Source organism: Sebastes fasciatus, chromosome 3 (assembly GCF_043250625.1).
Source record: "Sebastes fasciatus isolate fSebFas1 chromosome 3, fSebFas1.pri, whole genome shotgun sequence".
In the NCBI taxonomy this organism is placed as follows: Eukaryota; Metazoa; Chordata; class Actinopteri; order Perciformes; family Sebastidae; genus Sebastes; species Sebastes fasciatus.
In genome coordinates this window covers 11,182,438-11,197,928 of record NC_133797.1, presented here as the reverse complement: position 1 = coordinate 11,197,928, position 15,491 = coordinate 11,182,438, and the positions used below count along the sequence as shown (strand labels likewise).

Sequence of the window (15,491 nt, the reverse complement as noted above, 5' to 3'; positions counted from 1 at the left end):
TGATATCAGCGTTTACCCCCTCTGCTTTTTCCTCACTCCTCAGCAGAGCTCAGGGAGGGCTGTTTGTGTGTGTGTGTGTGTGTGTGTGTGTGTGTGTGTGTGTGTGTGTATGTGTGTGTGTGTGTGTGTGTGAGTGTGTGTGTGTCTGCACAACCAGCACACTGCATGCCAGGCAATCCTGGCATTGGCCTCCTCGACACTCCCAGGGAGCACAAAACATCTCCCCTGTAACAATCGATAGCTACCCCCAGCTCCCAGCCCAGTCCAACTCAGCTCCCATCCTCAATAGCCGCACACTACTATTAATTCTGCTTCCTGCTTAGAGCCCGGTCCCCGAGATTAAAGAGCAACACAGCTACTGGAGTCCTTTGCTCACAGTAGGAGGGGTAGAAGGAGGGAGGAGGGAGCACAGTGTGAAGATTGTTTATCCAGAGGAATCTCCTCAGTTGCCAGTTTACAAATACTACTCATTTCCACTTCAGGGCCACATGGGGCTAACCTCGACTCTTATCCGTGTCAATTAATTTGCAACAAATCAACATCTTTGTGATGCTTTTTACTTTTTTTCTCCTCCCCCCGAAAGAAAACAATTACAGCCAGCTGGGATGCATTCAAAGAAGTAGTTTGAAACACAGCAATCTCTTGTAAAATTATAAGTTTAAGGGCGGGTCCATTAGTTCTGAGTTTTTGATATCACTCTGTAGCTTCACAGTGGTGTTCCTTATGCATTCAAATCCGAACATTCCACGTTTGGTCCAAGAATGTATGTTTTAGCGTCAAAATGCTATTTTCCCATGCCCTTCTAAAAACTTTTACCTAACGCCAAGATTCTTAACTGTGGAACTCGGGGATATTGCAGTTATCTAAAGACATAGTTATTTGCTCAAACTGATGTCTATGTCCAGCAGGGCCAATGACCAGCATCTCAGTTTTATCTGAATTTAGGAGCAAGAAATTACTTGACATCCAGTTTTTCACCGCAGACAGGCAGGCCTCTAATTTAATAATTTGGGATCGATCCTCCGCCTTTATAGGCATATACAACTGTGTGTCATCAGCGTAACAGTGGAAATTAATTCCATGACTACGTATAATTTGGCAAAGAGGTGCGATGTATAGGGAGAACAGCAGAGGGCCAAGAACAGAGCCCTGAGGTCCGCCATATTTCACCTCGGAGAATATTGATGTTGTATTATTAAAAGAGACACACTGCGTTCTTTCAAATAGATAAGATTGTAATCATGCAAGAGCAAGACGCCAAATTTGTGCTCCAATCGGTCAAGGAGTATACGATGATCAATAGTGTCAAAAGCTGCACTTAGATCCAGTAGAAAAATTACAGAGTCGGAATCTGAATCCATGTTTAGGAGCAGATCATTTACGACTTTAGCAAGCGCAGTTTCGGTGGAGTTTCAGATCCTGAAAGCAGGCTGAAAGGGTTCGAAAAGGTCACTTAATAATATATGGACTGAAAGTTGTTGAGACGCCACTCGTTCTAGTACTTTAGAAAAGAATGGAAGGTTAGAGACGGCTCAATAGTTATTTAGAGACCCTTGGTCAAGGTGTGCTTTTTTAAGTAGAGGTTTAACTACGTCTGTCTTGAAGCTAGTGGGAACAATACCAGTCGTAAGAGACAAGTTGACAAAATTCAACATTGTAGGTCCCAGCAATAGCCAGAGATCTTTAAAAAGTTTAGCTGGTAAGGGGTCGAGGAGGCAGGTGGTAGGTTTAGAAGCTGAAACCAGCTTAGACAAAATTTCAAGAGAGACCATCTCAAAATGTGTAAGGACAGAGACTAACTGGGATTCGACACACGGAAATTGCAGTGCAGAATTTACAGATGTACTGTAGCTGGGAACGAGGAAGTAATAGTTGAGTAATTGTTGATGACTCATTTATAAAGCAAAAATACCAAACATTTGCTGCCTGCAGTCGGCATCTGATTGTGACTGATTGGGCTGTTTGTATACTTGCAAAAATTCATAAGGTTTTCTTTTTTCTCAGCGTTGCAATGTGCTGCTGGCGATTAATTACTGTCCATATGATGTGATCAATCAATCAATGTCACCTGCTGGGCTGAATCAGACGTATCCCGTCTCGTTATCAGTTTAGTTCTAAAACAATCGTCTCACTTATTCAATACGTGACCTTTGGTGCGTGATGTAGCGCCAATGCTTGCTTGTTTTCCCTAAAACTTAAAATAATAGTTTTACATTTTAGGAAATATGCTTATTTGTTTTCATGCCAAGAGTTGGATGAGAAGATGAATACCACTCTCATGTCTGTATCATAAATATAAAGCTATAGTTAGCAAAGCTTAGCATAGCTTGAGTAGGAGCAGTAACATCCTGAAGTCTCTCAGCTGGCTGCCAACAAGAAACAGTTGTCATTTTTACGCTTCGTAATTGAACATCGGAGATTTGTTCCATCAAGATGGGTTGAGGGACATTCGGGCGCTGTTGTTTTTAACATTTGCTCACTTGGGCGTTTTTCCAATTTAACTGCATCCCTCATCTTGTCCTGTCTCTCGCAGTGGGACTCAAAGCGAGAGCATCCATTTCTCTAGGGCAAACACATGCTGCCTCTACTTTACTTGCTCTCTCCCTCCCTTAAGCACACACACAAGTGAACACTTAAAAAAAAAATAAAAGCCACAAAAAGCATTCACTGTACACACATAATCATGAATGCACACAGGCTCATTTTTACCTCCGCAAACATCCAGTGACTTGCACTGCATGGATTAGCCCCCCTAAAGCATTCCCTTTGAAACTCGGCAAGTAGGGATTTCTTTTTAGGTGATCACTGGCCTAAGCAGCTGTTACACGCAGGATTAGCAGGTTCTGCCATTCAGACAACATGGTCTGTTTAAACTGGCGGGGTGAAGAAAGTAGAGGAAGACAAGGAGCGGAGGAGGAGGAGGAGGAGGAGGAGGAGGGAGAGGTTATGACAGGCAGGAGCAGAGACGAAGTTGAGAATAAAATGAAGAGAGAGAAAAGGAGGTGTGGGAGACGTGAAATGGGGAACAGATGATGAGGGAAGGGGAGATGCGGAGCAGAAGAGATGAGAGGTGAAAGGAGCAGAGCAGAATCGGGATGTGTGAAGAGAAGTGTGAAGGGAAGGAGAGGGGGAAAAGGCGAGAGATGCATGGAGAGGAATGAGTGTAGAAGAAGGAGGAGAGGAGAGGAAAGGTATCCGGTGTTGTGTGAATCGGACCTCTGCCAAGGAAGCGGCTTAAAAGGAGCTGACAATGACAATATTGTTTGGTGTCCTCCTCTGTTTTTTCATCCTGTTTTTTGTGCCTTGTTTCACTTCTATAATATCATCCCCCTTCTGTCTCTCTGAGTGTGCAAGTGTGTCATCCAGCCACCTTTGTAATTGTGCTGGTACAAGGTGTTTGCAGAGAGGGGAGGTTGATGGGCTGATAACAGGCCTGGCTTTAGGGGTGGAAAGATATTTCCATGCTGCCGCGTCTGGCTCACAATAGCGTCTCACTTGCCTCCCGTGTGTCTCTTCACCTCTCCTGCTTCCATTCTGTCTCACGTACAGAAAGGGGTCTAACAAAATATTGATACACATGAATATCGAGATATTATGATTTGCGATACTGTAATGATTCTCCAAAACGCTGTATACATTTTTAATTAACACCTTAAAATCTGACGGCTCGCCGCTAGTCTTTATTCCAGAAGTTGTAGCAGGCTCCATTTCTGGCATCATACGAAACTAGAAAAACCTAAGGAATCCATTGGTACCAACCATGTCATACTCACAGTGAGGTGAAATAACGCCCCAAAGTTACGCTAAATCTTGGTAGCCATAGAACCCATTTTCATTCACTTATCTTGAGGTCAGAGGTCAAGAGACCCTTTGAAAATGGCCATGCCAGTTTTTCCTCGCCAAAAGTTTGGAGTGTTATTTAGCCTCTTTCGCGACAAGTTAGTATGACATGCTCATCCAATGAGTCCAATTGTATTCATGTGTGACGATGTTAGTCCCCATAGTAGCCATTTCACATCAGGACTTTCTTTTAAAGATTTTGTACGTATGGTGGTGTGTCTTTATACTATGACAGTTTTACTTAAGATGGATTTGAAAAGAATTGCAATATATTGCCTTGCTTACAGTATCGCAATATATTGTCTTGTATCATGATACGTATCATATCACCAGATTCTTGCCAATACACAGCCCTACCTCACATTGCATCCAGCTCTCCCTCCCACTTTCCCTTCCTCTTCTCTGTGTCCTGTAAATGGAGGAACACGTCAGGGATCCCTGTTGTTATGAGCTCTATCTTTCCTCGGCTGCTGTTTGTCGTTCCCTTCGCTTCCCCCCCCCCCCGTCCGCCTCTTCTCTTGTGTGTCTAGCAAGGTGTGCAACAGCAGCGCGGCAGCCAGGCAGCTTTCTTAGTTTTCCGTTTGATGCATCGCGGCACATTTCACTGGAACACGCCAGCGCTTCCTGGGAGCAGAACTCGTGTCAGCGCTCCGTCGCCTTGCACTCCCCACTTTCACTCATTACCCTTTTTCCCCTCTTTCTGCTCTCCGCTGTGCCCCTCCTTCGCTTTCAGCCTATTCTGCTGGAAAGATAGGGAAATTGTACATTCAGACGTTCACACACACACACACACACACACACACACACACTATCTCACATATGCAGACGCACGGCGCTGCAGCCTTTCCAGTCGCGCACTGCACCGCTACGATTTCTTCACATTCTCATGTGGCCCCGCTGAAAAAGGAATTGTACACATGCATGCACACACGCGCATAAACACCCACACAGTCATATTCTGGCCCGTTATCCCTTCTTGGTAATCTGTTTACGGAGTGCTGGGCCCATTTGGGGGAGAATTTAATTGAAACCGGGGCTAATCTGATGATGGCACGGAGCGGCGGAGCCCTCGGCCCTGCTTCACCTCCAGTTAGGTTGCACCTTGTCGTCCTCGCGCTCAGTACCTTGCTACTTCATTTCATGCCTCACGCTTCAATGCAGCGCTGCCCACTCATACATGCCACATTGATTGTTAATCCGACATTTGATATGCGCCGCGCTCACTCAATTCTGATCTTGTTTTTCTTGTTTGTGTCCTCCCTCCCCCTCTTTTCTCGCTCCCCACCACTTGTCTTCCTCCCCCTGCTCCCTTTCTCTGCATCCAGGATGGATATTACTCCCACCGACCGAAGGAGAAAAGTAAAGTGGACAGCAACAACGAGAACTCTGTGCCCAAAGACTTTGAGAACATAGACAATAGTAACTTTGGTGCACGCTCACAGCCGCACCGGCAGTCTGTAGGGGCCACCAGCAGCAAGCAGCAGCGGGAGCATCTGCAGGAGAAGGCCCACGCCCAGCAGCAGACCTGGCGGGACAACTCCCCGAGTCTGAGCCGCGGCTCAAACGAAGTGCTGCCATTAGGCCACCAGCCGCCGGCGGTCGGCATCAACACCTCCTACACAGGCGGTCAGGGCGTCGCGGAAGTGTCGCGGCAACACATCCCTGCCTTGCAGGCCCAGCAGGCCCAGTCACAGCACAGACATCAGCACCCGCACAGGAGGCAGGCGACTGTAGCGCCTTTGGAGGTGACCTACGACGAGCCGCCCAAGTGCGAGATCAGCGGCAAGGAAGCCATTTCGGCTCTATCCAGAGCCAAGGGCAAGGAGTGCCGGCAACAGATCGCTGAGGTGTACTGCAGACACAAGGAAGGGCAGTTAATGCCTGAGAAGGTCACTCGCTACTGCCCCCTCGAGGGTGAGTCCATCATTGTAATTAATTAATTTGATTGATTATGTGATTTCAGTCAATACAACTGGTTATGTCTGTGCAGGTTAGTGCGGTCACTTTGTATTCTGAACAAAAATGGTCTCACTGATTGGGTCGATATCTATCAAGCTTCCCATCACGGGGACACCTGAGTTCTGAACGGTTGTAGAGCTGCAAGAATTATAATTGCCAACTATTTTGATAATCGATGAATCGGTTTGAGGATTTTTTTAAGAAAAAAAATTCACAATTCTCTGATTCCAGCTTCTAAAATGTGAATATTTACTGGTTTCTTTACTCCTCTATGACAGTAAACTGAATATCTTTGAGTTGTGGACAAAACAAGACATTTGAGGACGTCATGTTGGGCTTTGATGGACATTTTTCACCATTTTCTGACATTTTATAGACCAAACAACTAATCGAGAAATCAAGAAAATAATCGACAGATTAATGGACAATGAAAATAATCGTTAGTTGCAGCACTAGATGGTTGTTATGTGAAAGCATGTTTTTGTACAACATCTGATGCCACTTGAAGTATTTCTTGATAATATTACATTTTCATGACTAAATAATAAGGCTGTCAATCGATTCAAATAGTTAATCGCGATTAATCGCAAATTAATCACACATTTTCTACCCATAGAACCAGTTTTCATTCACATACAGTATCTAGAGGTCAGAGGTCAAGGGACCCCTTTGAAAATGGCCATGACAGTTTGGAATGTTATTTAACCTCCTTCCCGACAAGCTAGTATGACATGGCTATGACTGACTGGTATGACTGGCATCATATGAAACTAGAAAACCTAAAGAATTCATTGGTACCAACCATGTCATACTAGCTTGTCGTGAAGGAGGCTACAAAAAGTTGCTCTAAAGTTGGTGAGGATAAACTGCTATGGCCATTTTCAAAGGGGTCCCTTGACCTCTGACCTCAAGATATGTGAATGAAAATGGGTTCTATGGGTACCCACGAGTCTCCCCTTTACAGACACCCACTTTATGATAATCGCATGCAGTGTGGCAAGCTGACACACTGACAGAAGTTGTTGCCTGTTGGGCTTGAGTTTGCCATGTTATGATTTGAGCATATTTTCTATGCTAAATGCAGTACCTGTGAGGGTTTCTGGACAATAGTTGTCTTTGTTTTGTGTTGTTAATTGATTTCCAATAATAAATATATACATACATTTGCATAAAGCAGTATATTTGCCCACTTCTATGTTGATAACAGTATTACATACTTGACAAATCTCCCTTTAAGGTACATTTTGAACAGATAAAAAATGTGTGATTAATTTGCGATTAATCGTAATTAACTATGGACAATCATGTGATTAATCACGATTAAATATTTTAATCGATTGACAGCCCTAGTATGTATGTATGTATGTATGTATGCACTCATATTACTGAGGATAAACAAATCCTCCAAATGCAGCATTTATGTGAAAGCAGTAAAAATAGATGAGACAGGGGAGCCATACTTAATCGCTCCGTGCTACAGCGCTCCTTAAACAATTGTTCATCTCAAGTCACTGTTAAAGAACTTCACAGATAGATTCACAATCAGGAGATCAATAAGCTAATAGAAGTTTTTGCTTGAGTTGATTATTCTAGCCGACTTACTAATGTACAAGATACAACAACAAAAAAAACTCCTGGAAATAATGCTGACAGGTTGTCAATGTCCTTTCCTCCTATAGTTTGACATTTCATTGTTTTCTCATTATTTCCTCCTACTCTCTGCTGTACCAGTAGCAAAAAAAGAAAAGAAATATAATATCCGCAAAGCGAAGTACAAAGAGCGCGGTGTGACCAGTCAGGCTTTAGTACATGGTAAAATATTTCCTGTTCCCATAATTGCAATTCTCGTCAAAGGCAAGAAACGTCTTTTTTTGTCGATACATAATTGGTGAAGTAAATTGTTGGGAGAAAATGGGGATGCTGCTTGTATTCTCTCCAAATTGGTTTCCAATTTTCATTTGTTTTGTCAAGCTGGCCACAGAACACAGGTTCTCCTTTCTTTTCGTCAAACAGACGCACACAAACACAAAGAACTTATGGACATCTGCAGTCTGGTTGTGGATTCTGTAAACATAATTTGTTGCGGCTGCCGCCATCGGTGGGCGGCACGCATCGGCAACCATGTTGAAGTGAACGGCACGTACACACTCGGGAGTGGACTGAATGCAGCGGGGACAGCAGGGGAGGAGGAGAAAGCCATTATGCATCCCGCCTGTTCTAGTCAGATACCTTCCCGCTCGTGTTTTTAGAACTAGAGGAAGCACCGTGACTTAGCAACTTTTTGCACATTCCCCTTCCCAAGAGGAGGAGTATCGTTTGTCTGTGCTTTAGCTCCTGTCATCTCACACAGCGACTCGCCATCCCACTCAAACTGACAGTTTGATCAAAGGAGACAAAGAAATTGAAAAGGGCTTTCCCCTGGTGGCTGGGCTGTAACAACACGACAGCTAAATTAAATCACTTTTCTTTCTTACTCTCCGTCTGCCTTCCTGCCTGCCTGTTATCTCTCTCTCTCTCTTCCCTCCTCTGTTCCCCATCCCAATTCAAGTCCTAACCTTGTTAGCAGAAAATTGTCCAATTTGGTTTGATCGGTATGCTGTCCTTGAGGCCTTGGCTAGATTAGCAATTGTGATAGCTCTGGTATTAGCATCGTTGAATACAGGAGGAACATGTTCAATCTCTTTGCCTCCCATATGCTAACTTGGCTAATAATGATATAAGTGGGCTGCGTTGCTCCAGCAGGAGTACTTGCTGGCAGTGACCTTGTACCTATGTTGCTTTAACTTAATGGCCTTATACTGAAAAGGATTTGTGTATAAATCATACTTCAAGCTGCTATAATCAATGTATTTATAACAAATTTGGGCTGTCAATCGATTGTCCAGAAATCCTCACAGGTTCTGCATTTAGCTTAAAAAAAAGCTCAAATCATAACATGTCAAACTGCAGCCCAACAGGCAGCAACAGCTGTCAGTGTGTCAGTGTGCTGACTTGACTATGACTTGCCCCAAACTGCATGTGATTATCATAAAGTGGGCATGTCTGTAAAGGGGAGACTCGTGGGTATCCATAGAACCCATTTTCATTCACATATCTTGAGGTCAGAGGTCAAAGGACCCCTTTGAAAATGGCCATGACGTGGCGCCCCGGTAGCTCACGTGGTAGAGCAGGAGCACCATGTACCAAGGCTAAGTCCTTACCGCACTGACATGACAGTTTTTCCTTGCCAAAATTTAGCACATGTTAGGAGTTTTATTAAGCCTCCTCGGTGACAATCTAGTATGACATGGTCGGTACCAATACATTCCTTAGGTTTTCGAGTTTCATATGATGCCAGTATCTTCTCTGCAGCCAACTACAATCTAAAAATCGAAGAAGAAATTAGTGCCGTTAAAACCAATTTGCCAGCCCTAATCTCGATATACGATTTCATCATGACACGATTCCATTGAAAGAGGATAAATTGTCAGAGTGAATCACCAGCCCAGTACTAAAAACAGCAGACAGAGTTAGTGACAGCTGGTGAACCTGTCGGAGCATTTAGCAGATAAAGAGACAGATATTTCACTCAGCAGGTTGTCGTTGGCTAACATCTTGTTAGCTGATGGTGTTAGCTGGTGATAGGATGTGTTGCTTGCTAACGTGAGGTAGCTGAGGATGCTTCTTTGGTTGTTACTTGAGCAGCATGATAGCAACATGCTAGTTTGCTTAACATGTTGTTGGTTAGCTCCAAATAAATGCTATTGCTGCCCTGTGTCTGCTGTAAATAGGCAACTGTTGGCCATATCAACTTAAGAGGCGATAGTATGTCAGTGTTGAGCAGAGTGTTGTGTCTGCTCTACCCCCGAGTGGCCCGTCATTACAGGTTTAAATAAAAGGAAACGGAAGTTGTTATTGCATTCATCGAAATCAAAACCCAAGGATATGATTTATATGTCTGCAAACCCGGCTCTGTGGACGATTTGAAGGAGCAGACGCCATCCCCGAGACATTTTCAAATACAATTTGGTACAAGCCCTTTGGGATATAGCTCAGCTCGTGTTCTAACCTCTCATATGAGCAGTTAAGATGGAGGGCGGGTAAGAGCCCGAAGTTACACACAAGATGATGGAGGAAGAGAGTCGGGCGATAGCAGATGAGGGAGAGGTAGTTTAAAAGATTGATGGAGATGGGAAGGATGATGAAGAGTGATGAGTTCACGAGGAGGGCTTCTGTTTTTTTTTTTACTGTCGGAAAAAGGTCTTCAGGTGCAGAGTCGGTTAAAAAAATACTACACATGAAGCTCGTTTGCGGATAAACACACATAGCTCGACAAAACTGACAGTAGAATTTAAGTTCTCTCTCTCTCACACACACACACACACACACACACACACACAGCAGTGCTCATTAGTTCAGCTAGCTAGCATAGCACACACTCTCAGAGTGCTTTGTGAAGTGACTGGCCAATTATCCGTGTGCAAAGCAAACCAGTGAACCTTCTTAGCTGGCCACCAATTACCGTTCAATCTGATACGGCCCACAGCAGATTTCCCCCCTGAGCTGTCACACACACATCCACACACACACACACACACACACATGCAGAGAGGGAGAGAGAGAGAGAGAGAAGCAAGGAATAAGTATGAGTGACTGACAGGAGCCACAGACAATTGGGGCCAAATGGAGCCACGGGAGCGTTTCATTAACCCCAACCTTGTGGTCAACCTTTAAACAAAGCCATGTTGGACACCTGCCTTTTAAATTTGAATGAATGAGATTAGTTAAACGGGAAGGACCAGGCCTACTCAGCCTGTCCCTGTCGACTCCTAAAGAGAAGACGTGTTCGGACACTTGCCCTTAAATTTTGAGTAATTACAGGAGCCTGAGGGGCAGACGGGTTGAGGAGCCGGGAGGGGCATTTTTGAGGTAAATGTAACCTCAGGGGAATGAACAGCCCCCACCTCAGTATCCCTCAGCTTCCTCTACATCTTCAACACAGACAGGCTCTCGGGAGCTGAAGTCACAAATTATAGTCATTAATCTCCTTAAGCCACGTTCTGTGAACAAACATGTCCCATAAACTGCGTGTGCACATGTGCTGTAATTACGGAAGATTTCAAAACAAACAATGTCTGCGATAATGTTGCGGGACTCGATGGTGCAGAACTGCTTCCAGCAAGGATTTCTTCAGGTTTGAAGTGCAAGTGTTTGTTTTTGAGCGGTTAAGAGTGGTACCAAAACCACACAATGGAGCTATGCTAGGTTACCAATGGCTCTCCAGAGATTGTTGGAATTGTTTAATTTGATAGTGGCTTGGCGGGCCACGACCGGGGGCGGTGTTTGCCTGCATGCTTCTTGTTGTCATTTGTGTGAAATCCAAGGCATCTTCTGGGAGTTTTGCCTGAGAGGAATGATGGCACATTGACAAAACTGTGCTCCACCCTGAAAGCCTCAGAGGAATCGCTTATAGGATTCCTGTCTGGATGAGGATAGTAGTTACAGTGTGTGTACTGTCTGGTTGAAATTGTCATAGTTCCAATTCAGTCACATAAGAAAAAGGATGAGTGAGTCATGGGTTTGTGGTTATGTTTTTGTTTTTTTATGTTCCTGAGGGCTGAGGAAGCTGTAGGACGTTTTTGTTCTTATTTATTCATTTATTTATTAATATCTTAATTGTAGCAAGGCTTTCTTTCCTTGTGCATAATCCTAACCAATTTGGACTCCTGAGAACATGCAATATACTGTATTTAAAGGGGACCTATTATGCTTTTGTATTTTTCCCTTTCCTTTAGTGTGTTATATAGTTTTTGTGCATGTAAAAGGTCTGCACTGTTACAAAGTCCAAAGTCCAGGCCAAAGGGAGTTACTCTCCCCCTCTGAACTGCCTGAAACGCCTTGCTTGAAGTCCTGCCTTTTCTTCCGTAACGTGATGATTTCACCTAGTAACACATTTGGATAAAACCTGCCTAGCGACTAGTTTGGCACGCCCTCAAACAAAGCTAGTTAGAGCAGACCTGGAGCGGAGTCAGAAGAGTTTGATTCGGTTGACCAATCATAACAGAGTGGGCCAGCTGACCAATCAGAGAAGACTGGGCTTTTTGGGAGGGAGGAGGAGTTCAAACAGAGCGTTTCAGACAGAGGTTGAAAAGAGGTGCTGCAGCACAGCAGGTATGAGAAAAATAAAGCATTTTTTGAACATTAAATTATGTAAACATGCTCTAGTCTAGTAGAAACCCAAAATACAAGCTCAAAATAAGCATAATTGGGGCGCCTGGGTTAGCTCAGTTGGTAGAGCGGGCGTCCATGTATTAAGGCTTGGTCCTGACCGCGGCAGCCCGGGTTCGAATCCGGCCTGTGGCCCTTTCCGCATCCACTCTCTCTCTCCCCCGTTTCAAGACTCTATCCACTGTCCTGTCATAAAAATGGAAAATGCCCCCCAAAAAAATAACTTTAAAAAAAAAAAAATAAGCATAATTGGTCCTCTTTAAAGGTCCCATATTGTAGAATGTGAGACTTCCATGTCTCTTTTGATTATGGCCTAGGTGCTATATAAATACTGTGAAAGTATCAAAACATCCGTACAGTTGTGATGTCACAACTATACTGTCACCGGTAGAAATGCCGCTAAACTCTGTGTAGTTGACACACCCAATGAGTTCCCGGCTGCAGTGACGCTGTGAAGACGGCAACAGCGCAGATGTAGAAAACTGGAAACAATGACCAATCAAAGCAGACTGAGTTTTTTCTTGAGGGGATCTTAAAGAGACAGGTACTAAAACGGAACATTTCAGACAGAGGGTGAATAATCTCTGTTCAGACAGACGGTATGAGAAAAATAATGTTTTTTTTTTTATATGAAAGCATGTAAACATGTTCTAGTAGAAACCCAAAACACAAGTATAAACCTGAAAATGAACATATGTCTCCTTTAAATGACAGGGGAGAACAAAGGGAAGTTACTCGTGATACATTCAGTGTTTTTCAAGGCATAATGGCTGTATTATAGTCTTTGTACATCTTCAAGAGAGCTATTGATTGGTAGTTATAAAACAGGTACTTCCTTAGTTCAGACTCTGGCACACTTAGAGACAATGTAAAATACCTACTGAATGTTCACTTGTGCCATAGCAGTTAATTATTATGAATATGCTAATCATACCACTCCAACTGCTACTTACCGTGTTGCCTAGCAGCCTTGTTAGCTATTTCCGTTTATTGTTTAATGAAAGAATAACATTTAATTATCATTAATAACTATATTCATTATGCATTTGCTTTCCTTGTCCCTCTGAGATATTTATAGGTGCGACACGATCATAGTGAGTAATAGCGCGGTTTGTGCAGCCTCTCGTAGATTATCAAATAAATAACAGATTGGATTTGGCAATCAAACCCCTGATTATATTACTGATGAAGAATCCATGCAACGTTGTGTGAATTAAATGTAGTTAATACAAGATGTCTAATCACTGGTATCATTGTATAAATGTTGTCTTTGTACCTCACAGGTAAAGCCAATGTTAATGTCCAGTGGGATGAGGACTCTGCTGAGAGCTTTCCATCAAAACCAGTCCGAATAGCGTTTGTCCTCGTGGTCCATGGACGAGCCTCTCGCCAGTTTCAACGCCTCTTCAAAGCCATCTACCACACCTCGCACTACTACTACATACACGTCGATCAGGTGAGTCACAGAGAGCCTGCAGACATGATGTATCTTTAGTGTGAAGCCAGTCAAGGCCTTTTAAATCCATCGTTTTATCGATGGAGGATTGGTTAGAATATTACAATTTTCTTTGTTGCTCAATTACATTAACCCTCTGAGATTCATAATAGACACGTTTTTGTCTTTTTTATTGGGGATAGGGGATTTTTAGGGGGGAGATAGCAGGTCAACAGTGTATGCGACACTGAAGTGGTGTACATCATCTGAAAGCTGGGAACCTGAAGATTAATTTGAGATGCAGCACTTGTTGGGTTGATACCATTTCTTAGACAGATTTGGTGCTAAATTTAACCATTATTTAACCAAAAGAGAATTGATAAAAATGATCAATAATCCCTCCAAAATACCACATTAAAACACCAGGACCTTGAGGAACACCAGAGAAAAAGCCTGTAATCTGTGATTTGGTATTAAAAACTTTTGACATTTGGCGATAAATTGGTGAGCACTTCTTTTCTGGAAACTGCTGCTCACAAACCTCCTTATTGTTAACCTACCTAGGAAAGCCATCCATCCTCTGAATGCTCTATGTCTCTAGTTTGTAGTTGTAAAGTCTCATGAGGCTGTGATTATCCTAGAGGTCACAACAGGTCATTTTATACAGTGAGGTCAAATTTCCAAAAATGGTCTCACTATATGAAATGGCTACTATGGGGACTAACATCATCACAGATACAATACATAGATCCAATTGTGCTCATTGGATCCACAAGAGTCTCAGCTTTACAGTGACACCCAATGTATGCAATTCTATTTCCATTTCCATTTTAGAATAGGCGAAAATAACACATTTATACTGCATGCAAAAAACTGCATGGTTTTTCCCCCAGACTGCATGTGATTATCACTGAAAACAGTAAAGTCGGTTGGGATCGCCCGCGATCCCGCGGGTCTCATGGGGTTTAACTTGTAAAATGAAATCTCTCTGTGTCAGACACAACATTAATCAGTGTGTGATTATTTCCTTTGTTTCAGCGCTCTAACTACCTGCACAGGCAGGTGCACGCCTTGGCTGCCCAGTATCCGAATGTGAGGGTGACACCCTGGCGCATGGCCACCATCTGGGGCGGCGCCAGTCTGTTGACCATGTATCTTCGCAGCATGGCTGACCTGCTGGCCATGAGGGACTGGAGCTGGGATTTCTTCATCAACCTCAGTGCTGCCGACTACCCCATCAGGTAACAAAGATGGATCTCACAGGAAGGGGAGTTCAGTAAAGGGTAGCGGATGCGACCTGAGGGGAAGGCAGTCAAGTAGTTTCTTTAAGAATTGTCCTGTAAGGAAATTAAGTGAGGTGTAGGGTGCAAGCATTTACATTAATATAGGTGACAAAGGCAGCCACCAGGCGTGCACAACAATAGTAGACCGCTCTCAGCCAATATGGAAGAAATTCAATACACGCTGGTCTGGGCTCCTGCGGTTAACTGTGAGCTTTAAATAAAGAGTCACTCCAAACTAAACAGATCGATGAAGTAGAACCTCTGCTTTTCTCAAACGCTATTCGTTCACACCTTCTCTTCCAAGTCCCTGCTTCCTTGCTTGCACTCCATTGAATAGGTTACATGGTGAACTGATTACAATTTAATTGCCCAGGGTCAATACCTATTGACTTTCCGGGCCTGTTGTGTACTGTACAGTCCGAAAGTCATCTCTCCACTCCGAAACATCCCCTTTAAGTGGCTGTAAGAGGTAATTAAAGCCACAAAGTCTACGTGAACTGGACATGAAGTCATGGAAATAGCCGAGTGGAGGAGACATTTTTGTGACTTGTACTTTTTTTTTTAATGCAAGTTTATAGTCCTCCTGGGAGTTCAGGGTCTGCTGGGTTTTTGATGTAGCTCTGCAGCAGCCAATTAAAATCCTCCTATTAAGGAGAGAGTTATCTCCTCTGCGCAGCCAGATGTCCACCAGTTGAGTTTAGACAAGCTGTAATGGCCACTGGGTAAAAAGAAGCTGGATCTGATGTCTCCACAGCTGGAGCTAAGAT

The 15,491-nt window shown here is 43.6% G+C and overlaps 1 protein-coding gene across 1 annotated transcript in view; it reads left to right on the top strand.

Annotated features, from left to right (window-relative positions):
• xylt1 (xylosyltransferase I) overlaps window positions 1-15,491 on the top strand; it is a 104,939-nt gene that overhangs the window by 48,326 nt on the left and 41,122 nt on the right. The window contains exons 2-4 of the mRNA XM_074628904.1: window positions 5,166-5,754; window positions 13,290-13,462; window positions 14,480-14,682. Of these exons, the coding sequence (XP_074485005.1) occupies window positions 5,166-5,754; window positions 13,290-13,462; window positions 14,480-14,682 (965 nt within the window). The remainder of the gene's footprint in view (window positions 1-5,165; window positions 5,755-13,289; window positions 13,463-14,479; window positions 14,683-15,491) is intronic.